This window comes from Heterodontus francisci, chromosome 10, assembly GCF_036365525.1.
Source record: "Heterodontus francisci isolate sHetFra1 chromosome 10, sHetFra1.hap1, whole genome shotgun sequence".
Classification (NCBI taxonomy): domain Eukaryota; kingdom Metazoa; phylum Chordata; class Chondrichthyes; order Heterodontiformes; family Heterodontidae; genus Heterodontus; species Heterodontus francisci.
In genome coordinates this window covers 12634145-12659457 of record NC_090380.1, presented here as the reverse complement: position 1 = coordinate 12659457, position 25313 = coordinate 12634145, and the positions used below count along the sequence as shown (strand labels likewise).

Here is a 25313-nt window from a genome sequence, read left to right as displayed (position 1 = left end):
TCCATCTTTAAAGGGATGGGGATCCTGGTGTTGGGCTGTTAATTGGCCTGGTTCCGTATAATCGCACCGGGGGTGGGGGAGGGAGGCTCAAAATGGCCGAGGCAGGGTTCCTCCCACCTTTTCGACCTGGCACCAGCAGCCCCTCTGTCAGCATAAAATTCAACCTTATATGTCTCTTCCTTTAATCTAATGCTAACTTTAACTCCTCTTGGACCACTTTTCCCAGGTTTTTAAAAATCCTTTAGGGAATGTATATTTGTTGTAAGTTATGAATTAAATGTTTCAATGTTTGCCATTGCTTATCTACTGCCTCATCATTTAATCTAGTTTCTCATTCTACCTTAGCCAACTCACTCCTCATGCCTACATAGCTTGCTTTGTTCAAATTTAAGACCTTAGTTTTGGACTTAACTACATCACTCTCAAACTCGATATAAAATTCTATTACATTATGATCATTATTCCCTCGAGTCTCCTTTACTACTACCTCAGTGAGACTTAACATTAAAAATATGAGAAATGAACCACCAGACCAATTAAAAGAATTACACACAAAGATTTCACATTTTAAGACTTCTATCATAACAACTAAACTAAAAGAAATCCCTGTTAACTAAATAGTACTTTGTAAGTAGCTGATCCCCCAAATTGCAAATTTCTTTACTTATTAAAATGCTTGAAAATCTCACACCACACTTATACATTACACAGTCCTCTTTGATGGTGAAATCCTTTGTGGTTAAAAGTCCTAAACTCCTCCCAGTTGCAATGGATTGGATCGCTTAAAGTCAATGTCCTCTTCAATCACTTCTCCGAGCACTTTCGACCTGGACATCTGTAAATAAGGGATTCCTGGTGATCCGCTTGAGCTTTTACTTCTGTGCAAACCTCAACTTTCACAACAGGTTCAAGTCTTCACAGCCTTTCGTTGTATCAGTATTCTCTGAGAGCAGGTGTTACTCTCTCTCCCTTGAGGCTGTCACCACTGATTGTCTTCCTTTCTTACAGCCTGTTCTGAGGCTGCCACAACTGGTTTCCTTTCTTACAGCCCTTCTCTGAGGCTGCCACCACTGGTCTTCTGTCCAGTCTTTCTGGCTTCTGAAAACCTTTTAAATTTATCTAGAGTCAAGAGTCAATAGCTTATTCAACACGAAATGCTGGATTCACTCAGCAGGTCTGGCAGCATCTGTAGAAAGAGAAGCAGAGTTAACGTTTCGGGTCAGTGACCCTTCTTCGGAACTGACAAATATTAGAAAGGTCACAGATTATAAACAAGTGAGGTGGGGGTTGGGCAAGAGATAACAAAGGAGAAGGTGCAGATTGGACCAGGCCACATAGCTGACCAAAAGGTCACAGAGCAAAGGCAAACAATATGTTAATGGTGTTTTGAAAGACAAAGCATTAGTACAGATTAGGTGTGAATATACTGAATATTGAACATCAGCAAGTGCAAACCTGAAGAAAAACAACCTGAAAAAAAACAGTGGGTAAGCAAACTGAACAAACTAAGATGAAATGAAATAAATGCAAAAAATGTAAAAAGGAATGCAAAAAAAAGGAAGAAAAAATAACTAAAAATGACTAAAAATGAAAGTAAAGTGGGGGGCTGTCATGCTCTGAAATTATTGAACTCAATGTTCAGTCCGGCAGGCTGTAGTGTGCCTAATCGGTAGATGAGATGCTGTTCCTCGAGCTTGCGTTGATGTTCACTGGAACACTGCAGCAATCCCAGGACAGAGATGTGAGCATGAGAGCAGGGGGGAGTGTTGAAATGGCAAGCAACCGGAAGCTCAGGGTCCTGCTTGCGGACTGAGCGGAGATGTTCCGCAAAGCGGTCACCCAGTCTGCGCTTGGTCTCCCCAATGTAGAGGAGACCACACTGTGAGCAGCGAATACAGTATACTACATTGAAAGAAGTACAAGTAAATCGCTGCTTCACCTGAAAGGAGTGTTTGGGGCCTGGGATAGTGAGGAGAGAGGAGGTAAATGGGCAGGTATTACACCTCCTGCGATTGCAAGGGAAGGTGCCCTGGGACGGGGACGAGGTGGTGGGGATAATGGAGGAGTGGACCGGGGTGTCGCGGAGGGAACGATCCCTTCGGAATGCTGACAGGGGAAGGGAGGGGAAGATGCGACTGGTAGTGGCATCACGCTGGAGGTGGCGAAAATGGCGGAGGATGATCCTTTGGATATGGAGGCTGGTGGGATGAAAAGTGAGGACAAGGGGAACCCTGTCACGGTTCTGGGAGGGAGGGGAAGGGGTGAGGGTAGAGGTGCGGGGAATGGGTCGGACACGGTTGAGGGCCCTGTCAACCACAGTGGGGGGAAATCCTCGGTTGAGGAAAAAGGAGGTCATATCAGAAGCACCGTCATGGAAGGTAGCATCATCAGAGCAGATGCGTCGGAGACGGAGAAACTGGGAGAATGGAATGGAGTCCTTACAGGAGGTAGGGTGTGAAGAAGTGTAGTCGAGGTAGCTGTGGGAGTCAGTGGGCTTATAATGGATATTGGTAGACAACCTATCCCCAGAGATGGAGACAGAGAAGTCGAGGAAGGGAAGGGAAGTGTCAGAGATGGACCATGTAAAGGTGAGAGAAGGGTGGAAATTGGAAGCAAAGTTGATAAAGTTTTCGAGTTCGGGGCGGGAGCAGGAAACGGCACCGATACAGTCATCAATGTACCGGAAAAAGAGTTGGGGGAGGGGGCCTGAGTAGGACTGGAACAAAGAATGCTCGACATATCCCACAAAAAGACAGGCATAACTAGGACCCATGCGGGTACCCATAGCGACACCTTTTACTTGAAGGAAGTGCGTGGAGTTGAAGGAGAAGTTGTTCAATGTGAGAACAAGTTCAGCCAGGCGGAGGAGGGTGGTGGTGGATGGGGACTGGTTGGGCCTCTGTTCCAGGAAGAAGCGGAGAGCCCTCAAACCATCCTGGTGGGGGATGGAGGTGTAGAGCGATTGGACGTCCATAGTGAAGAGGAGGCGGTTGGGACCAGGAAACTGGAAATTGTCAAAATGACGTAGGGCGTCAGAAGAGTCACGGATGTAGGTGGGAAGAGACTGCACCAGCGGAGAAAAGATAGACCCCTTGCCGTGTATTCACTATACCCTCTGACCTCCCCCTCTCTGATGCTGAGCGTTCTGTACTCAGCAAAGGACTCAGTTTTATCCCCTTACGCCCCCACCTCAATGAATTTCGCGCTCGGCATGACGTTGAGCTCTTCTTCCGTCGCCTCCGCCTCCGGGCTCACTTCTTTGACCAGGAGTCCTCCCCCCGACCAGCAGACCCATTCACCCGCCTCCAGTATTCTCCCTCTACCTGGACCCCTCACCCTGGCCTCTTACCCGCTCTTGATCTCTTCATTGAAAACTGTCGGCGAGACATTGGTCGTCTCAATTTCTCTGCCCCCCTCACTCACTCTAACCTGTCCCCCTCTGAACTTGAGGCACTCCGTTCTCTCAGGTCTAACCCCGACATGGTCATCAAACCTGCAGACAAGGGTGGTGCTGTTGTTGTATGGCGTACCGACCTCTACCTTGCAGAAGCTCAACGCCAACTCACAGACACCTCTTCCTACCTCCCTCTGGACCATGACCCCACCACCGAACATCAAGCCACCGTCCAAAGGACTGTCACTGACCTCATCTCCTCTGGAGATCTTCCCTCTACAGCTTCCAACCTCATAGTCCTGCAACCCCGGACAGCCCGCTTCTATCTTCTTCCCAAAATCCACAAACGGGACTGTCCCGGCAGACCCATTGTGTCAGCCTGCTCCTGCCCAACTGAACTTATTTCTTCCTATCTAGACTCTATCTTTTCTCCGCTGGTGCAGTCTCTTCCCACCTACATCCGTGACTCTTCTGACGCCCTACGTCATTTTGACAATTTCCAGTTTCCTGGTCCCAACCGCCTCCTCTTCACTATGGACGTCCAATCGCTCTACACCTCCATCCCCCACCAGGATGGTTTGAGGGCTCTCCGCTTCTTCCTGGAACAGAGGCCCAACCAGTCCCCATCCACCACCACCCTCCTCCGCCTGGTTGAACTTGTTCTCACATTGAACAACTTCTCCTTCAACTCCACGCACTTCCTTCAAGTAAAAGGTGTCGCTATGGGTACCCGCATGGGTCCTAGTTATGCCTGTCTTTTTGTGGGATATGTTGAGCATTCTTTGTTCCAGTCCTACTCAGGCTCCCTCCCCCAACTCTTTTTCCGGTACATTGATGACTGTATCGGTGCCGTTTCCTGCTCCCGCCCCGAACTCGAAAACTTTATCAACTTTGCTTCCAATTTCCACCCTTCTCTCACCTTTACATGGTCCATCTCTGACACTTCCCTTCCCTTCCTTGACTTCTCTGTCTCCATCTCTGGGGATAGGTTGTCTACCAATATCCATTATAAGCCCACTGACTCCCACAGCTACCTCGACTACACTTCTTCACACCCTACCTCCTGTAAGGACTCCATTCCATTCTCCCAGTTTCTCCGTCTCCGACGCATCTGCTCTGATGATGCTACCTTCCATGACGGTGCTTCTGATATGACCTCCTTTTTCCTCAACCGAGGATTTCCCCCCACTGTGGTTGACAGGGCCCTCAACCGTGTCCGACCCATTCCCCGCACCTCTACCCTCACCCCTTCCCCTCCCTCCCAGAACCGTGACAGGGTTCCCCTTGTCCTCACTTTTCATCCCACCAGCCTCCATATCCAAAGGATCATCCTCCGCCATTTTCGCCACCTCCAGCGTGATGCCACTACCAGTCGCATCTTCCCCTCCCTTCCCCTGTCAGCATTCCGAAGGGATCGTTCCCTCCGCGACACCCTGGTCCACTCCTCCATTACTCCCACCACCTCGTCCCCGTCCCAGGGCACCTTCCCTTGCAATCGCAGGAGGTGTAATACCTGCCCATTTACCTCCTCTCTCCTCACTATCCCAGGCCCCAAACACTCCTTTCAGGTGAAGCAGCGATTTACTTGTACTTCTTTCAATGTAGTATACTGTATTCGCTGCTCACAGTGTGGTCTCCTCTACATTGGGGAGACCAAGCGCAGACTGGGTGACCGCTTTGCGGAACATCTCCGCTCAGTCCGCAAGCAGGACCCTGAGCTTCCGGTTGCTTGCCATTTCAACACTCCCCCCTGCTCTCATGCTCACATCTCTGTCCTGGGATTGCTGCAGTGTTCCAGTGAACATCAACGCAAGCTCGAGGAACAGCATCTCATCTACCGATTAGGCACACTACAGCCTGCCGGACTGAACATTGAGTTCAATAATTTCAGAGCATGACAGCCCCCCACTTTACTTTCATTTTTAGTCATTTTTAGTTATTTTTTCTTCCTTTTTTTTGCATTCCTTTTTACATTTTTTGCATTTATTTCATTTCATCTTAGTTTGTTCAGTTTGCTTACCCACTGTTTTTTTCAGGTTGTTTTTCTTCAGGTTTGCACTTGCTGATGTTCTATATTCAGTATATTCACACCTAATCTGTACTAATGCTTTGTCTTTCAAAACACCATTAACATATTGTTTGCCTTTGCTCTGTGACCTTTTGGTCAGCTATGTGGCCTGGTCCAATCTGCACCTTCTCCTTTGTTATCTCTTGCCCAACCCCCACCTCACTTGTTTATAATCTGTGACTTTTCTAATATTTGTCAGTTCCGAAGAAGGGTCACTGACCCGAAACGTTAACTCTGCTTCTCTTTCTACAGATGCTGCCAGACCTGCTGAGTGAATCCAGCATTTCTTGTTTTTGTTTCAGATTTCCAGCATCCGCAGTATTTTGCTTTTATGTCAATAGCTTATTGTTCTTTTCCAATATGCAAAGTCCAGAAGTCTGGTTTCACAGAGCCACCTGGGCCTTCCATTGTTCCCAGGTGTTAACAGCTGCCTGGTACATTTGCATCCTCAGAATCACTGGCTCCTTGTTTACGATCTGAAAGTCTGGGAGGATGAAACCCATTGCTCTTCAGGTGTTACCCCTGCAGTCTCTGATTTTCAAAAAAAAAGTCTTTGATCTGTTTTTCTCTGCTGTCCTGGTAACCAAGATTTCTGTCTTGTCCTTAGGCAGAGTAGATGTGAGGTTACCCGACTTCTTGGACTCCATCTTAAACGTTTAAAAATCACAGATTTAAAACATAATCTTGTTACAAAGTCTAGTGTTCAGAACACTAGGTTATTAATTAATATTTTCTCATTGTCAATACTGGATCTAAAATGATCTGTTCCCTTGTTGGTTCCTCAACATACTGATGTAGAAGACTAATGTGTATATATTCCATGAACTTGTTTTCCATACTATTACTGCAAATTTGGTTTGCCCAGTCTGTATGAAGATTAAAAGCCACCATGATTACTGTAGTTCCATTGTTAATTTCCTGATTTATCTTCTAGCCTACAGTACGATGGCTGTTGGGGTCCTACAAACAACTCCCACCAACATTTCCTGCCCCTTGCTGTTTCTTAGCTTCACTTAAACTGATTCTACATCTTGATTTTCTGAGTTAAGATCCTTTTCCTTCACTGCTTTTATTATCAGGGCTACCCCCCGCCACTCCCCATCCCGGTTTTTTGCATTTTCTCAACCTCTTCTAAAAGTCCTGGAATATTTGGTTTCAAACCTTGGTCACTTTGCAAACACATCTCTGCAATGGCTATTCGTTCAAAACCATTAATTTCCATGTGTGCTATTCATCTATTTTCTTGTGAATGCTTTGCACATTCAGATATGGTGTCTTTAGCTTTATTTTTCTTCTCTTTCTCTCTGCACCGTTCAATGCATCTGTCCACTATTGCACATTTTTCACTGTTTACTGTAGATGCTACTGTTCTGCATATCTGTTAGCTGGGGTTCAGTTGGTAGTACTCTTACCTGTATTCCAAAGGTTGTGAGTTCAGGTCCTGCTCCTGAGACTGTGCCCAAAAATCTCAGCTGACAGTGCAGTACTGAGGGAGTGCTGCACTGCTTTTCAGGTGAGCTGTTAAACTGAGGCTATGTTGCTCTCTCAGGTGGGTATCAAAGACTCCATGCTGTTATTTTGAGGAAGAGAAAGGTCATTCTCTCCGGAGTCCTGACAATATTTCAGAGTCATGGAGACGTGGAGTTATACAGCACAGAAACAGGCCCTTCGGCCCATCGTGTCTGTACCGGCCATCAATCACCTAACTCTTCCAATCCCATTTTCCAGCACTTGGCCTGTAGCCTTGTATGCAATGGTGTTTGAAGTGCTCATCTAAATACTTCTTAGATGTTGTGAGGGTTCCTGCCTCTACCACTCCTTCAGGCAGTGAGTTCCAGATTCCAACCAACCTCTGGGTGAAAATATTTTTTCTCAAATCCCTGATAAACCTCATGCCCCTTACCTTAAATCTATGCCCCCTGGTTATTGACTCCCCTGCTAAGGGAAAAATTATCTTCCTATCTAACCTATCAATGCCCATCATCATTTTGCATGCCGCAATTGTATTTGTCCCCGGTTAACAGATTACCTGATCATTATCACATTGCTGTTTGTGGGAGCTTTCTGTGTGCAAATGGACTGCTGTGTTTCCTATATTACAACAGTGACTACACTTCAAAAGTTCTTCATTGCGTCTAAAGTGCTGTGGAATGTCCTGAGGTCGTGAAAGGCACCATATAAAAGGAAGTCTTTTCTTTTACACTTGGTAGTGTTCAGTGTAACTGTCGATAATGCACATGGTTTTGATCAATGTTTCTTTCATTACTGTGCACTGTTCAGTGTATCCCTCTCTATTGTACATTAAGCACCATTTAATGTGTCTGTCGCTATGAAAGACACTAGACGGTTTAATTTATCCTGTACTGTTGGAAACTTGGCACTGTTTACTGTGTCTGTCGCTATAGTGACCAGAATTTTTATTGGAAGTGGGGTAAATCCTGATGTCGGGACCATACGTGGGTCCCGGGGCTGCATGGACGGGCAGCGGGACCGCATCGGCAATCTTCTCAGGGTCGGCCTTTTAATTAACCACCACCGGCCCCGCCAGCCAATTAAGGAGGGTGGGCGAGCTGCTGATGCTGCCGGTCCAATCAGAGGGTTTGCAGTTGTGAAGCCTCAGCAGCGCCACTGGGAGGAGTGGACACTGCTGAAGCAGGCCGGATAATATGAGGGCGCCTCAGTACGGAGGGTGGTAGACCCCACTTAACAGAGGGGACTCCTGTGACTCCGATGACCTCCACCCAGGGAGCCGCTGGGATGCTGCCTCCATGCAGCTGGCAGCCTCTCCAGGTGGCAGAGAGCCACTCTGCCACTGGCAGAATTACAGTGGCACTGCAAGTGACTGCCTACCTCCATTCAGCAGGCAGCCCCGGGGCTGGTAAAATCCCACACAGTTCAGAGTATCTATCACTGTTACTCATTCTCCACTGTTCAGTTCATCTGTCACTATTATACACCAAGCAATGTTCAGTGTATCCATCACTATTAGGCACTCGGTACCCTACAGGATATGTTTAGTTTAGATATACAGCACTGAAACAGGCCCTTCGGCCCACCGAGTCTGTGCCGACCATCAACCACCCATTTATACTAATCCTACACTAATCCCATATTCCTACCACATCCACACCTGTCCCTATATTTCCCTACCACCTACCTATACTAGGGGCAATTTATAATGGCCAATTTACCTATCAACCTGCAAGTCTTTTGGCATGAGGGAGGAAACCGGAGCACCCGGAGGAAACCCACGCAGACACAGGGAGAACTTGCAAACTCCACACAGGCAGTACCCAGAATTGAACCCGGGTCGCTGGAGCTGTGAGGCTGCGGTGCTAACCATTGCGCCACTGTGCCGATCTATCAATCGTGCAGATGCTGTACAGTTCAGTGTAACCGTCACTATTGTGCACTTGTACTGTTGAGTGTATCCATCACTGTCACACATCCTGCAGTGTTCAGTGTCACTAATAGCATTTGACGACCAGGCAGTGTCATATTCTGTTGATCATTTTTATTATGGATATCATAAACAAACTTTAAACAAATTAATTTGTATTATTTGAAGAATCATGAAAGTTTTAGCATGGAATAGAGGGAATGACACTCCACACATGTAAACTTAGTTTTTCAGTCACATCGGGGTTGTTCAGCAGTAATTATGTCTTTGTACCTCATTCAACAAAGTTTAACAACAAAATGTTTTTAGAATTAGAATAGTGTGTAAAAAACTGAAGTTCACATCAAATCAGTGACTCTGTGCTGATTGCATCTGTGAAGACTACAACAGTACATTCTATTTAGGAGCCAGGTATCCATGACAGCAGCCCCCTGATTTCCACGTTTAACTGCGCACGTGCAGATGCACAAAGTTATTGTCAGTTTTACACAGTAATGATGATGAGTGCTAACATTTTCACTGTCATTACAACCGCAAATTCGAGGCCAAGGTAGATAAACCATAGCATTCTGAGGATAATTGATGTAACTTTGGTTATGTGGACTTAAAGTAGTTTGAATTTGGTCTATATCTTCTATTAAAATGTGAGCATTGTTTCAATGTGATGTGTTACTGGATTTGGTGGGGAGAGAATCTAATTGTATCACTCATCTGCACTCCTATAAGATGTGTGCTCTTTGTTTTCTATGCATATGAGATCCATTTCAGAACTAATTAAATGAGCTTGCGTTCCTGTTACTATGAAACTGTTTCATAACCATTTTGAGCCACCTGATGTACTTTGACACTTTTGTGTAAATGCCATATTTCCCCTTTTGTGCACATCCTTCTCCCCAGCTCACAATGCCAGTCACAAACCAGGTGTTCTTGTGTTGGGTGACATGGGGCCCACCACTGTCCCCTTGACACGCATCTTGGTTCTCGTCCTTGTAGCCAGCACAGAACATGTTCTGAGACACAGGGTACTTGCTGGACTCAATGCACTCGGTCCGATCGATATATGGCACGGTGAGGCGCTGCAGCTTGTCGGCTGTCATCCCTTGGTCAAGGACACGGCCCCAACCGCTGATTAAGGCATTCGGCATTTTCATCAAAACCGTCTCTGCAAACTCTCTCTGGGGCAGGCAGATTGGGACAATGTTCTCGTTGAATTCTACAGGGTTCTTCAGAAGCAGAACTGCAATATCATTGTCATATGTTTTCTCCACGAACTTATGGTGGGCAACTGCTGCCACAACATCTTGACGTTGTTCTGTATTCTCATCCTTTTTGATATCAAACTCACCTGGTAGATAATAAGAAATAGGTGTCAATAAGATATTAACCCAGTACTTTACAAATGCCCTGGTATCAGTTATTTGATGGTCAAACTTCCATCAATTTGTTCACAAACAATGAAGTGATTCTATTCCCAAATGAGAAAATTCTCCACATTTTAACAACAATGGCATTTTAAAGCCCCTTCAATGCAGTGAAACATACCAAGGTGTTTCACAGTGACATAAACTGTGAGCCAGCCAAGCAGCCAAAGGGACATTAGGGTAGATGGCTAAAAGATTGGGCAAAGAGGTCCATTTTAAGGAGGGTTTTAAAGGAGGGAGGGGTGGAGAGGTTCAGGGAAGGAATTCCAGAGTTTACGACTTAGATAGCTGAAGGCAAAGCTGCCAAAGGCGAGGTGAAGAGAGAGTGGAATGCACAAGAGGCCAGAATTGGAGGAATGCATCAAACTTGGAGGGTTGTAGGGCCGGAGATACAGATACTGGGGGGAGGGTGGTGTGAGTAGAGGGATTTTGAGCAAGGCCATGAAAGGTTTTCAACACAAGGTTTTCAACATAAAATGAGCTGTTAATCTGTTCTCAGGAATGGTTTGTACAAATAGTGTACATCAGCACAATCTACCATTCAGTATGTCTCTCAGCTCTGTGTCACCTCCAAGTAAAGCTGGATAGAAAATTGCAACAGCTTCCCAACATTTTTTAAACATCAGTGCACAACCCATGTACTCAGCAGTTCATTACAGTTTATTCCTAACCCACGTACCCAGCAGTTTATTACTGGTCCGTGTACTCAGCAGCTAACTACAGTTTATTATTGACCCATATGCACATCATTTTATTACAGTTTATTACTGACCCACGTGGCCAGCAATTTATTAGTTTACTAAAGGCCGGCTCAGGTCTGCAAATGAAACCCGACCCCAAACCCGACCCGGCCCGAGTCCTTCCATTTTTTCCCGCACCTGACCCGACCTGACCTGACCATCAGTTAACCTACCTTCCATTTTTCACTTTGTTCCTTATCTGCACAAGCTTAAAATAACTGTTAAAAAAAACACCTCTCAAGCCCAAAAAGTAAATTAACATTGGAGCCACTTACCTGAGGTGGTGATAGAATGTGTCTGCCTCAGCCCGACCCGAGCCAAGCCCGAATGCTGGGCCCGGAGGTGCGACCTGACCCGACCCAAAGCCGACACATGTTGTCGGGTCCCGTCGGGTTCAGGTTGCATAGCTGGCCTTTACAGTTTAGTACTGACCCATGTACACATCAGTTTATTACTGACCCATGTGATGAGCAGTTTATTACAGTTCACGACTGACCCATGTGTGCAGCAGTTATTTAATGACCTGTGTGGTCAGCAGTTTGTTCCAGTTTATTACTGACCTGTGCATGCACTTTATTACAGCTTATTATTGACCTGTGTGGTCAGCAGCTTAATCCAGTTTATTACTGACCTGTGTACTCTGAGTGGCCAGGGCCAGTGATGCTCAGTTTGGGATCTGCCAGGGCCACTCAGCTCCTAACCTCATTACAGCCTTGAATCAAACATGTCAAAAGAGCTGAATTCTAGAGGTGAGGTGAGAGTGATTGCCCTTGACATCAAGGCAGCATTTGACTGAGTATGACATCAAGGAGCCCGAGCAAAACTGGAGTCAATGCGAATCAGGGGGAAATCCTCCGCTGGTTGGTGTCATACCTAGCACAAAGGAAGATGGTTGTGGTATTTGGAGGTCAATCATCTCAGCTCCAGGACATCACTGCAGGAGTTCCTCAGGGTAGAGTCCTAGGCCCAACCATCTTCAGCTGCTTCATCAATGACCTTCCCTCCTTCATAATGTCAGACGTGGAGATGTTTGCTGATGATTGCACAATATTCAGCACCATTCACGACTCCTCAGATACTGAAACAGCCCATGTCCAGATGCAACAAGAGAGAATCTAACCATCCCCCCTTGATGTTCAATGGCATTACCATTGCTGAATCCCCCACTATCAACATACTGGGGGTTCCCATTGACCAGAAAATGAACTGGAGCAGCCAGATAAATGCCGTGGCTACAACAGCATGTCAGAGGCTGGGAATTCTGCAGCGAGTAACTCACCTCCTGTCTCTCCAAAGCCTGTCCGCCATCTTCAAGGCACAAGTCAGGAGTGTGATGGAATACTCTCCACTTGCCTGGATGGGTGCAGCTCCAAGAACACTCAAGAAGTTCAACACCATCCAGGACAAAGCAGCCCGCTTGATTGGCACCCCATTCACAAACATTCACTTCCTCCACCACCGATGCACAGTGGCTGCAGTGTATACCATCTATAACATGCATTGCAGCAATGCACCAAGGCTCCTTTGACAGCACCTTTCAAATCCACTACCTCTACCACCTGGAAGGTCAAGGGCAGAAGATGCATGGGAACATCACCATCTGCAAGTTCCCTTCCAAGCCACACACCATCCTGACTTGGAACTGTATCGCCGTTCCTCCACTGTCACTGGGTCAAAATCCTGGAACTCCCTTCCTTACAGCACTGTGGGTGCACCTACATTCCAAGGACTGCAGCGGTTCAAGAAGGCAGCTCACCACCACCTTCTCAAGGGCATTAGGGATGGGCAATAAATGCTGGCCTTACGAGCGATGTCCACATTCCCATGAATGAATAAACAAAATTACAATTTATTTCTGACCCATCGATTCTGCACTGTATTACAATTTATTACAGATACATGAGGCCAGCAGTATATTACAGTTTATTACTGATTCGTGTGGGCAGGAGTTTATTCCAATTATAACTGACCCATGTGGTCAGTAGTTTATTGCAGTTTATTACTGACCTATGTTGTCAGAAGTTTATTACATTATATAACTGACCTGTGTAGTCAGTTTATATTACTGATTGCTGTGGTCAGCAGTTTATTGCAGTTTATTACTGACCCTCGGGGTCAGCAGTTTATTACAGACCCATGTGGACAACATTTTATTACTGACCCATGTGGACAGCAGTTAGTTACTAACCCATATGGTCAGCAGTTTATTACAGACCCATGTGGTCAGCAGTTTAATACTGACTTATCTACTCAGCCATTCATTACAATTTATTACTGGATGTGTGGTCAGCAGTTTATGACTGAACCATGTGGTCAGCAGTTTATTACAGTTTATCTCTGACCCATGTGGTCAGCAGTTTATTAAAGTTTATTACTGACCCATGTGGTCAGCAGTTTATTACAGTTTATTACTGACCCATGTGGTCTGCAGTTTATTACAGTTTGTTACTGACACTTGTGGTCAGCAGTTTATTGCAGAATATTACTGACCCATGTGGTCAGCAGTTTATTACAGTTTATTACTGACCCATGTGGTCAGCAGTTTATTGCAGGTTATGACAGACTCATGATATCAGCAATTTATTCTAGTTTATTACTGACCCATGTGGTCAACAGTTTATTACAGTTTATTACTGACCCATGTGGTCAGCAGTTAAATACAGTTTGTTACTGAGTCTTGTGGTCAGCAGTTTATTACAGTTTATTACTGACCCATGTGGTCAGCAGTTTATTGCAGGTTATGACAGACTCATGATGTCAGCAATTTATTCTAGTTTATTACTGACCCATGTGGTCAACAGTTTATTACAGTTTATTACTGACCCAAGTGGTCAGCAGTTAAATACAGTTTGTTACTGACCCTTGTGGTCAGCAGGTTATTACAGTTTGTTACTGACCCTTGTGGCCAGCAGTTTATTACAGTTTATTACTGACTCATGTGGTCATCAGTTTATTACAGTTTAGTACTAACCCATGTGGACAGCAGTTTATTACAGTTTAGTACTGACCTTTGTGGACAGCAGTTTATTACTGTTTATTACTGAGCCATGTGGTCAGCAGTTTATTACAGTTCATTACTGACCTCTGTGGTCAGCAATTTATTACAGTTTGTTACTGATGCATGTGGTCAGCAGTTTATTACAGTTTATTACTGATCTCTGTGGACAGCAGTTTATTCCAGTTTATTACTGACACATGTGGTCAGCAGTTTATTACAGTTCATTACTGACCTCTGTGGTCAGCAGTTTATTACAGTTCATTACTGACCTCTGTGGTCAGCAGTTTATTACAGTTTGTTACTGATGCATGTGGTCAGCAGTGTATTACAGTTTATTACTGACCTCCGTGGGCAGCAGATTACTACAGTTTACTACTGACCCATGTGTTCAGCAGTTTATTACATTTTATTACTGAGCCATGTGGTCGGAAGTTTATGAAAGTTTATTACTGACCTCCGTGGTTAGCAGTTTATTAAAGTTTATTACTGACCCATGTGGTCAGCAGTTTATTACAGTTTACCACTGACCCTTGTGGTCAGCAGTTTATTACAGTTTATTACTGACCCATGTGATCAGCAGTTAATGACAGTTTATTACTGACCCATGTGGTCAGCAGTTTATTACAGTTTATTACTGATGCATGTGGTCACCAGTTTATTCTAGTTTATTACTGAACCATGTGGTCAGCACTTTATTACAGTTTATTACTGATGCATGTGGTCACCAGTTTATTCTAGTTTATCACTGACCCATGTGATCAGCAGTTTATTGCAGATTAATAACGAAATCTGTGGACAGCAGTTTATTACTGACCCATGTGGTCAGCAGTTTATTACAGTTTATTACTGACCCATTTGGTCAGCAGTTTATTACAGTTTATTACTGACCTCTGTGGACAGCAGTTTATTGCAGAATATTACTGTACCATGTGGTCAGCAGTTAATTACAGTTTATTACTGACCCATGTGGTCAGCGGTTTATTGCAGTTTATTACAGACTCATGATGTCGGCAATTTATTCTAGTTTATTACTGACCCATGTGGTCTGCAGTTTATTACAGTTTGTTACTGACACATGTGGTCAGCAGTTTATTTCAATTTATTACTGACCTCTGTGCTCAGCAGTTTATTACTGACCCATGTGCTCAGCAGTTTATTACAGGTTGTTACTGACCCATGTGGTCAGCAGTTTATTAGAGTTTATTACTGATCTCTGTGCACAGCAGTTTATTACAGTTTATTACTGAGCCATTTGGTCAGCAGTTTATTACAGTTTACCACTGACCCATGTGGTTAGCAGGTTATTTCAGATTATTACTGATCTCTGTGGACAGCAGATTATTACAGTTTATGACTGACCCATGTGGTCAGCAGTTTATTACAGTTTATTACTGACCCATGTGGTCAGCAGATTATTGCAGTTTATTACAGACTCATGATGTCGTCAATTTATTCTAGTTTATTACTGACCCATGTGGTCCACAGTTTATTGCAGTTTATTACTGACCCACGTGGTCAGCAGTTTATTACAGTTTATTACTGACCTCTGTGGTCGGCAGTTTATTACAGTTTAGTACTGACATCTGTGGACAGCAGTTTTATTACTGTTTATTACTGACCCATGTGGTCAACATTTTATTACAGTTTATTACTGACCCATGTGGTCAGCAGTTTATTACAGTTTATTACTGACCTCTGTGGTCAGCAGTTTATTGCAGTTTATTACTGACCCATGTGATCAGCAGTTTATTGCAGTTTATTACTGACCCATGTGGACAGCAGTTTATTTCAGTTTATTACTGTCCCATGTGGTCAGCAGTTTATTACAGTTTATTACTGACACATGTGGTCAACAGTTTATGACAGTTTATTACTGACCCATGTGGTCAGCAGTTTATTACAGTTTATTACTGACACATGTGGTCAACAGTTTATGACAGTTTATTACTGATCTCTGAGGACAGCAGTTTATTCCACTTTATTACTGACAAATCTGGTCAGCAGTTTATTACAGTTTATTACTGACACATGTGGTCAACAGTTTATGACAGTTTATTACTGACCCATGTGGTCAGCAGTTTATTACAGTTTATTACTGACCCATGTGGTCAGCAGTTTATTACAGTTTATTACTGACACATGTGGTCAACAGTTTATGACAGTTTATTACTGACCCATGTGGTCAGCAGTTTATTACAGTTTATTACTGACACATGTGGTCAGCAGTTTATTACATTTTATTACTGACCCATGTGGTCAGCAGTTTATGAAAGTTTATTACTGACCCATGTGGTTAACAGTTTATTACTGACATCTGTGGTCAGCAGTTTATTACAGTTTATTACTGTCCCATGTGGTGAGCTGTTTAAAACAGTTTATTACTGACCCATCTGGTCAGCAGTTTATTACATTTTATTGCTGACTCATGTGGACAGAAGTTTAATTCAGTTTATTACTGACCTCTGTGGTCAGCAGTTTATTACAGTTTATTACTGACCTCAGTCGACAGCAGTTTATTACATTTTATTGCTGACCCATGTGGACAGAAGTTTAATTCAGTTTATTACTGACCTCTCTGGTCAGCAGTTTATTACAGTTTATTACTGACCCATCTGGTCAGCAGTTTATTTCATTTTATTACTGACCCATGTGGTCAGCAGTTTATTGCAGTTTATTACTGATCTCTGTGGACAGCAGTTTATTACAGTTTATTACTGACCCATGTAGTCAGCAGTTTATTACAGTTTGTTAGAGACCCATGTGGTCAGCAGTTTATTACAGTTTATTACTGATCTCTGTGGACAGCAGATTCTTACAGTTTATGACTGACCCATGTGGTCAGCAGTTTATTACAGTTTGTTAGAGACCCATGTGGTCAGCAGTTTATTGCAGTTTATTACTGATCTCTGTGGACAGCAGTTTATTACAGTTTATTACTGATCTCTGTGGACAGCAGTTTATTACAGTTTATTACTGACCCATGTGGTCAGCAGTTTATTACAGTTTATTACTGACCCATGTGGACAGCAGTTTATTACAGTTTGTTAGAGACCCATGTGGTCAGCAGTTTATTGCAGTTTATTACTGATCTCTGTGGACAGCAGTTTATTACAGTTTATTACTGATCTCTGTGGACAGCCGTTTATTACAGTTTGTTAGAGACCCATGTGGTCAGCAGTTTATTACAGTTTATTACTGATCTCTGTGGACAGCAGATTCTTACAGTTTATGACTGACCCATGTGGTCAGCAGTTTATTACAGTTTGTTAGAGACCCATGTGGTCAGCAGTTTATTACAGTTTATTACTGATCTCTGTGGACAGCAGTTTATTACAGTTTATTACTGACCCATGTGGTCAGCAGTTTATTACAGTTTATTACTGACCCATGTGGTCAGCAGTTTATTGCAGTTTATTACTGATCTCTGTGGACAGCAGTTTATTACAGTTTATTACTGACCCATGTGGTCAGCAGTTTATTACAGTTTGTTAGAGACCCATGTGGTCAGCAGTTTATTACAGTTTATTACTGATCTCTGTGCACAGCAGTTTATTACAGTTTATTACTGACCCATGTGGTCAGCAGTTTATTACAGTTTGTTAGAGACCCATGTGGTCAGCAGTTTATTGCAGTTTATTGCTGACCCATGTGGTCAGCAGTTTATTACAGTTTATTACTGACCCATGTGGTCAGCAGTTTATTACAGTTTGTTAGAGAACCATGTGGTCAGCAGTTTATTACAGTTTATTACTGATCTCTGTGGACAGCAGTTTATTACAGTTTATTACTGATCTCTGTGGACAGCAGTTTATTACAGTTTATTACTGACCCATGTGGTCAGCAGTTTATTACAGTTTGTTAGAGACCCATGTGGTCAGCAGTTTATTACAGTTTATTACTGATCTCTGTGGACAGCAGATTCTTACAGATTATGACTGACCCATGTGGTCAGCAGTTTATTACAGTTTGTTAGAGACCCATGTCGTCAGCAGTTTATTACAGTTTATTACTGGCCCATATGGTCATCTATTTATTATAGTTTATTTCTGACCCATGTGGAAAGCAGTTTATTATAGTTTATTACTGACCTCTGTTGTCAGCGGCTAATTACAGTTTTTTACTGACCTCTGTGGACAGCAGTTTATTACAGTTCATTATTGACCCATGTGGTCAGCAGTTTATTACAGTTTATTACTGACCCATGTGGTCAGCAAGTTATTACAGTTTATTACTGACCAATGTGATCAGCAGTTTATTACAGTTTATTGCTGACCTCTGTGGTCAGCAGTTTATTACAGTTTATTACTGACCCATGTGGTCAGCAGTTTATTACAGTTTGTTAGAGACCCATGTGGTCAGCAGTTTATTGCAGTTTATTGCTGACCCATGTGGTCAGCAGTTTATTACAGTTTATTACTGACCCATGTGGTCAGCAGTTTATTACAGTTTGTTAGAGAACCATGTGGTCAGCAGTTTATTACAGTTTATTACTGATCTCTGTGGACAGCAGTTTATTACAGTTTATTACTGATCTCTGTGGACAGCAGTTTATTACAGTTTATTACTGACCCATGTGGTCAGCAGTTTATTACAGTTTGTTAGAGACCCATGTGGTCAGCAGTTTATTACAGTTTATTACTGATCTCTGTGGACAGCAGATTCTTACAGATTATGACTGACCCATGAGGTCAGCAGTTTATTACAGTTTGTTAGAGACCCATGTCGTCAGCAGTTTATTACAGTTTATTACTGGCCCATATGGTCATCTATTTATTATAGTTTATTTCTGACCCATGTGGAAAGCAGTTTATTATAGTTTATTACTGACCTCTGTTGTCAGCGGCTAATTACAGTTTTTTACTGACCTCTGTGGACAGCAGTTTATTACAGTTCATTATTGACCCATGTGGTCAGCAGTTTATTACAGTTTATTACTGACCCATGTGGTCAGCAAGTTATTACAGTTTATTACTGACCAATGCGATCAGCAGTTTATTACAGTTTATTGCTGACCTCTGTGGTCAGCAGTTTATTACAGTTTATTACTGACCCATGTGGTCATCGGTTTATTACAGTTTATTACTGACCCATGTGGACAGCAGTTTATTACTGACCAATGTGATCAGCAGTTTAATACAGTTTATTACTGACCCATGTTGACAGCAGTTTATTACAGTTTATTACTGACCCATGTGTTCAGCAGTTTATTACAGTTTATTGCTGACCTCTGTGGTCAGCAGTTTATTACAGTTTATTACTGACCCATGTGAGCAGCAGTTTATTACAGTTTATTGCTGACCTCTGTGGTCAGCTGTTTATTACAGTTTATTACTGACCCATGTGGTCAGCAGTTTATTACAGTTTATTACTGACCCATGTGGTCAGCGGTTTATTGCAGTTTATTACAGACTCATGATGTCGGCAATTTATTCTAGTTTATTACTGACCCATGTGGTCTGCAGTTTATTACAGTTTGTTACTGACACATGTGGTCAGCAGTTTATTTCAATTTATTACTGACCTCTGTGCTCAGCAGTTTATTACTGACCCATGTGCTCAGCAGTTTATTACAGGTTGTTACTGACCCATGTGGTCAGCAGTTTATTAGAGTTTATTACTGATCTCTGTGCACAGCAGTTTATTACAGTTTATTACTGAGCCATTTGGTCAGCAGTTTATTACAGTTTACCACTGACCCATGTGGTTAGCAGGTTATTTCAGATTATTACTGATCTCTGTGGACAGCAGATTATTACAGTTTATGACTGACCCATGTGGTCAGCAGTTTATTACAGTTTATTACTGACCCATGTGGTCAGCAGATTATTGCAGTTTATTACAGACTCATGATGTCGTCAATTTATTCTAGTTTATTACTGACCCATGTGGTCCACAGTTTATTGCAGTTTATTACTGACCCATGTGGTCAGCAGTTTATTACAGTTTATTACTGACCCACGTGGTCAGCAGTTTATTACAGTTTATTACTGACCTCTGTGGTCGGCAGTTTATTACAGTTTAGTACTGACATCTGTGGACAGCAGTTTTATTACTGTTTATTACTGACCCATGTGGTCAACATTTTATTACAGTTTATTACTGACCCATGTGGTCAGCAGTTTATTACAGTTTATTACTGACCTCTGTGGTCAGCAGTTTATTGCAGTTTATTACTGACCCATGTGATCAGCAGTTTATTGCAGTTTATTACTGACCCATGTGGACAGCAGTTTATTTCAGTTTATTACTGTCCCATGTGGTCAGCAGTTTATTACAGTTTATTACTGACACATGTGGTCAACAGTTTATGACAGTTTATTACTGACCCATGTGGTCAGCAGTTTATTACAGTTTATTACTGACACATGTGGTCAACAGTTTATGACAGTTTATTACTGATCTCTGAGGACAGCAGTTTATTCCACTTTATTACTGACAAATCTGGTCAGCAGTTTATTACAGTTTATTACTGACACATGTGGTCAACAGTTTATGACAGTTTATTACTGACCCATGTGGTCAGCAGTTTATTACAGTTTATTACTGACCCATGTGGTCAGCAGTTTATTACAGTTTATTACTGACACATGTGGTCAACAGTTTATGACAGTTTATTACTGACCCATGTGGTCAGCAGTTTATTACAGTTTATTACTGACACATGTGGTCAGCAGTTTATTACATTTTATTACTGACCCATGTGGTCAGCAGTTTATGAAAGTTTATTACTGACCCATGTGGTTAACAGTTTATTACTGACATCTGTGGTCAGCAGTTTATTACAGTTTATTACTGTCCCATGTGGTGAGCTGTTTAAAACAGTTTATTACTGACCCATCTGGTCAGCAGTTTATTACATTTTATTGCTGACCCATGTGGACAGAAGTTTAATTCAGTTTATTACTGACCTCTGTGGTCAGCAGTTTATTACAGTTTATTACTGACCTCAGTCGACAGCAGTTTATTACATTTTATTGCTGACCCATGTGGACAGAAGTTTAATTCAGTTTATTACTGACCTCTCTGGTCAGCAGTTTATTACAGTTTATTACTGACCCATCTGGTCAGCAGTTTATTTCATTTTATTACTGACCCATGTGGTCAGCAGTTTATTGCAGTTTATTACTGATCTCTGTGGACAGCAGTTTATTACAGTTTATTACTGACCCATGTAGTCAGCAGTTTATTACAGTTTGTTAGAGACCCATGTGGTCAGCAGTTTATTACAGTTTATTACTGATCTCTGTGGACAGCAGATTCTTACAGTTTATGACTGACCCATGTGGTCAGCAGTTTATTACAGTTTGTTAGAGACCCATGTGGTCAGCAGTTTATTGCAGTTTATTACTGATCTCTGTGGACAGCAGTTTATTACAGTTTATTACTGATCTCTGTGGACAGCAGTTTATTACAGTTTATTACTGACCCATGTGGTCAGCAGTTTATTACAGTTTATTACTGACCCATGTGGACAGCAGTTTATTACAGTTTGTTAGAGACCCATGTGGTCAGCAGTTTATTGCAGTTTATTACTGATCTCTGTGGACAGCAGTTTATTACAGTTTATTACTGATCTCTGTGGACAGCCGTTTATTACAGTTTGTTAGAGACCCATGTGGTCAGCAGTTTATTACAGTTTATTACTGATCTCTGTGGACAGCAGATTCTTACAGTTTATGACTGACCCATGTGGTCAGCAGTTTATTACAGTTTGTTAGAGACCCATGTGGTCAGCAGTTTATTACAGTTTATTACTGATCTCTGTGGACAGCAGTTTATTACAGTTTATTACTGACCCATGTGGTCAGCAGTTTATTACAGTTTATTACTGACCCATGTGGTCAGCAGTTTATTGCAGTTTATTACTGATCTCTGTGGACAGCAGTTTATTACAGTTTATTACTGACCCATGTGGTCAGCAGTTTATTACAGTTTGTTAGAGACCCATGTGGTCAGCAGTTTATTACAGTTTATTACTGATCTCTGTGCACAGCAGTTTATTACAGTTTATTACTGACCCATGTGGTCAGCAGTTTATTACAGTTTGTTAGAGACCCATGTGGTCAGCAGTTTATTGCAGTTTATTGCTGACCCATGTGGTCAGCAGTTTATTACAGTTTATTACTGACCCATGTGGTCAGCAGTTTATTACAGTTTGTTAGAGAACCATGTGGTCAGCAGTTTATTACAGTTTATTACTGATCTCTGTGGACAGCAGTTTATTACAGTTTATTACTGATCTCTGTGGACAGCAGTTTATTACAGTTTATTACTGACCCATGTGGTCAGCAGTTTATTACAGTTTGTTAGAGACCCATGTGGTCAGCAGTTTATTACAGTTTATTACTGATCTCTGTGGACAGCAGATTCTTACAGATTATGACTGACCCATGTGGTCAGCAGTTTATTACAGTTTGTTAGAGACCCATGTCGTCAGCAGTTTATTACAGTTTATTACTGGCCCATATGGTCATCTATTTATTATAGTTTATTTCTGACCCATGTGGAAAGCAGTTTATTATAGTTTATTACTGACCTCTGTTGTCAGCGGCTAATTACAGTTTTTTACTGACCTCTGTGGACAGCAGTTTATTACAGTTCATTATTGACCCATGTGGTCAGCAGTTTATTACAGTTTATTACTGACCCATGTGGTCAGCAAGTTATTACAGTTTATTACTGACCAATGTGATCAGCAGTTTATTACAGTTTATTGCTGACCTCTGTGGTCAGCAGTTTATTACAGTTTATTACTGACCCATGTGGTCAGCAGTTTATTACAGTTTGTTAGAGACCCATGTGGTCAGCAGTTTATTGCAGTTTATTGCTGACCCATGTGGTCAGCAGTTTATTACAGTTTATTACTGACCCATGTGGTCAGCAGTTTATTACAGTTTGTTAGAGAACCATGTGGTCAGCAGTTTATTACAGTTTATTACTGATCTCTGTGGACAGCAGTTTATTACAGTTTATTACTGATCTCTGTGGACAGCAGTTTATTACAGTTTATTACTGACCCATGTGGTCAGCAGTTTATTACAGTTTGTTAGAGACCCATGTGGTCAGCAGTTTATTACAGTTTATTACTGATCTCTGTGGACAGCAGATTCTTACAGATTATGACTGACCCATGAGGTCAGCAGTTTATTACAGTTTGTTAGAGACCCATGTCGTCAGCAGTTTATTACAGTTTATTACTGGCCCATATGGTCATCTATTTATTATAGTTTATTTCTGACCCATGTGGAAAGCAGTTTATTATAGTTTATTACGGACCTCTGTTGTCAGCGGCTAATTACAGTTTTTTACTGACCTCTGTGGACAGCAGTTTATTACAGTTCATTATTGACCCATGTGGTCAGCAGTTTATTACAGTTTATTACTGACCCATGTGGTCAGCAAGTTATTACAGTTTATTACTGACCAATGTGATCAGCAGTTTATTACAGTTTATTGCTGACCTCTGTGGTCAGCAGTTTATTACAGTTTATTACTGACCCATGTGGTCATCGGTTTATTAGAGTTTATTACTGACCCATGTGGACAGCAGTTTATTACTGACCAATGTGATCAGCAGTTTAATACAGTTTATTACTGACCCATGTTGACAGCAGTTTATTACAGTTTATTACTGACCCATGTGTTCAGCAGTTTATTACAGTTTATTGCTGACCTCTGTGGTCAGCAGTTTATTACAGTTTATTACTGACCCATGTGAGCAGCAGTTTATTACAGTTTATTGCTGACCTCTGTGGTCAGCTGTTTATTACAGTTTATTACTGACCCATGTGTTCAGCAGTTTATTACAGTTTATTACTGACCCATGTGGTCATCAGTTTATTACAGTTTATTATTGAGCTCTGTGGACAGCTGTTTATTACAGTTCATTATTGACCCATGTGGACAGCAGTTTATTGCAGTTTATTACTGACGCATTTGTTCATCTGTTTATTACAGTTTATTACTGACCCATGTGATCAGCAATTTATTGCAGTTTATTACTGACCCATGTGATCAGCAGTTTATTGCAGTTTATTACTGACACATTTGTTGATCTGTTTATTACAGTTTATTACTGACCTCTGTGGACAGCAGTTTATTACTGTTTATTACTGACCCATGTGGTGAGCAGTTTATTACTGACCCATATGGTCAGCAGTTTATTACAGATTATTACTGACCCATGTGGGCAGCAGTTTATTACAGTTTATTACTGACCCATGTGGTCAGCAGTTTATTACAGTTTAGTTTAGTTTAGAGATACAGCACTGAAACTGGCCCTTCGGCCCACCGAGTCTGCGACGACGAACAACCACCCATTTTTCTAATCCTGCACTAATTTCATATTCCTACCTCATCCCCACCTGTCCCGATATTTCCCTACCACCTACCTATACAAGGGCAACTGCTAAGGGCCAATTTACCTATCGACCTGCAAGTCTTTGGCATGTGGGAGGAAACCGGAGCACCCGGAGGAAACCCACGCAGACACAGGGAGAACTTGCGAACTCCACACAGGCAGTACCCAGAATGGAACCCGGGTCGCTGGAGCTGAGAGGCTGCGGTGCTAACCTCTGCGCCACTGTGCCGCCCCATGTGGTCAGCTGTTTATTACAGTTTATTACTGGCCAATATGGTCATCTATTTATTATAGTTTATCACTGACCCATGTGGAAAGCAGTTTATTATAGTTTATTACTGACCTCTGTGGACAGCAGTTTATTAGTTTATTACTGACCCATGTGGTCATCAGTTTATTACAGTTTATTATTGAGCTCTGTGGACAGCTGTTTATTACAGTTCATTATTGACCCATGTGTTCAGCAGTTTATTACAGTTTATTACTGACCCGTGTGAACAGCAGTTTATTACAGTTTATTACTGACCCATGTGATCAGCAGCTTATTGCAGTTTATTACTGACGCATGTGTTCATCAGTTTATTACAGTTTATTCCTGACCCATGTGGTCAGCCGTTTATTACTGACCCATGTGGTCAGAAGTTTATTACTGACCCTTATGGTGAGAAATGTATTACATTTTACTCCTGACCCATGTGGACAGCTGTTCACTATAGTTTATTCCTGACCCATATGGTCAGCAGTTTATTAAAGTTTATTACTGACTCATGTGTTCATCAGTTTATTACAATTTATTCCTGACCCATGTGGTCAGCCGTTTATTACTGACCCATGTGGTCAGAGGTTTATTACATTTTATTACTGACCCTTATGGTGAGAAATGTATTACATTTTACTCCTGACCCATGTGGACAGCTGTTCACTATAGTTTA

The 25313-nt window shown here is 42.3% G+C and overlaps 1 protein-coding gene across 1 annotated transcript in view; it reads right to left on the bottom strand.

Annotated features, from left to right (window-relative positions):
- Window positions 1-8961: 8961 nt before the first annotated feature.
- LOC137374293 (coagulation factor X-like) overlaps window positions 8962-25313 on the bottom strand; it is a 131371-nt gene continuing 115019 nt past the window's right edge. The window contains exon 8 of the mRNA XM_068040108.1: window positions 8962-10207. Within this exon, the coding sequence (XP_067896209.1) occupies window positions 9633-10207 (575 nt within the window). The 3' untranslated portion in view covers window positions 8962-9632. The remainder of the gene's footprint in view (window positions 10208-25313) is intronic.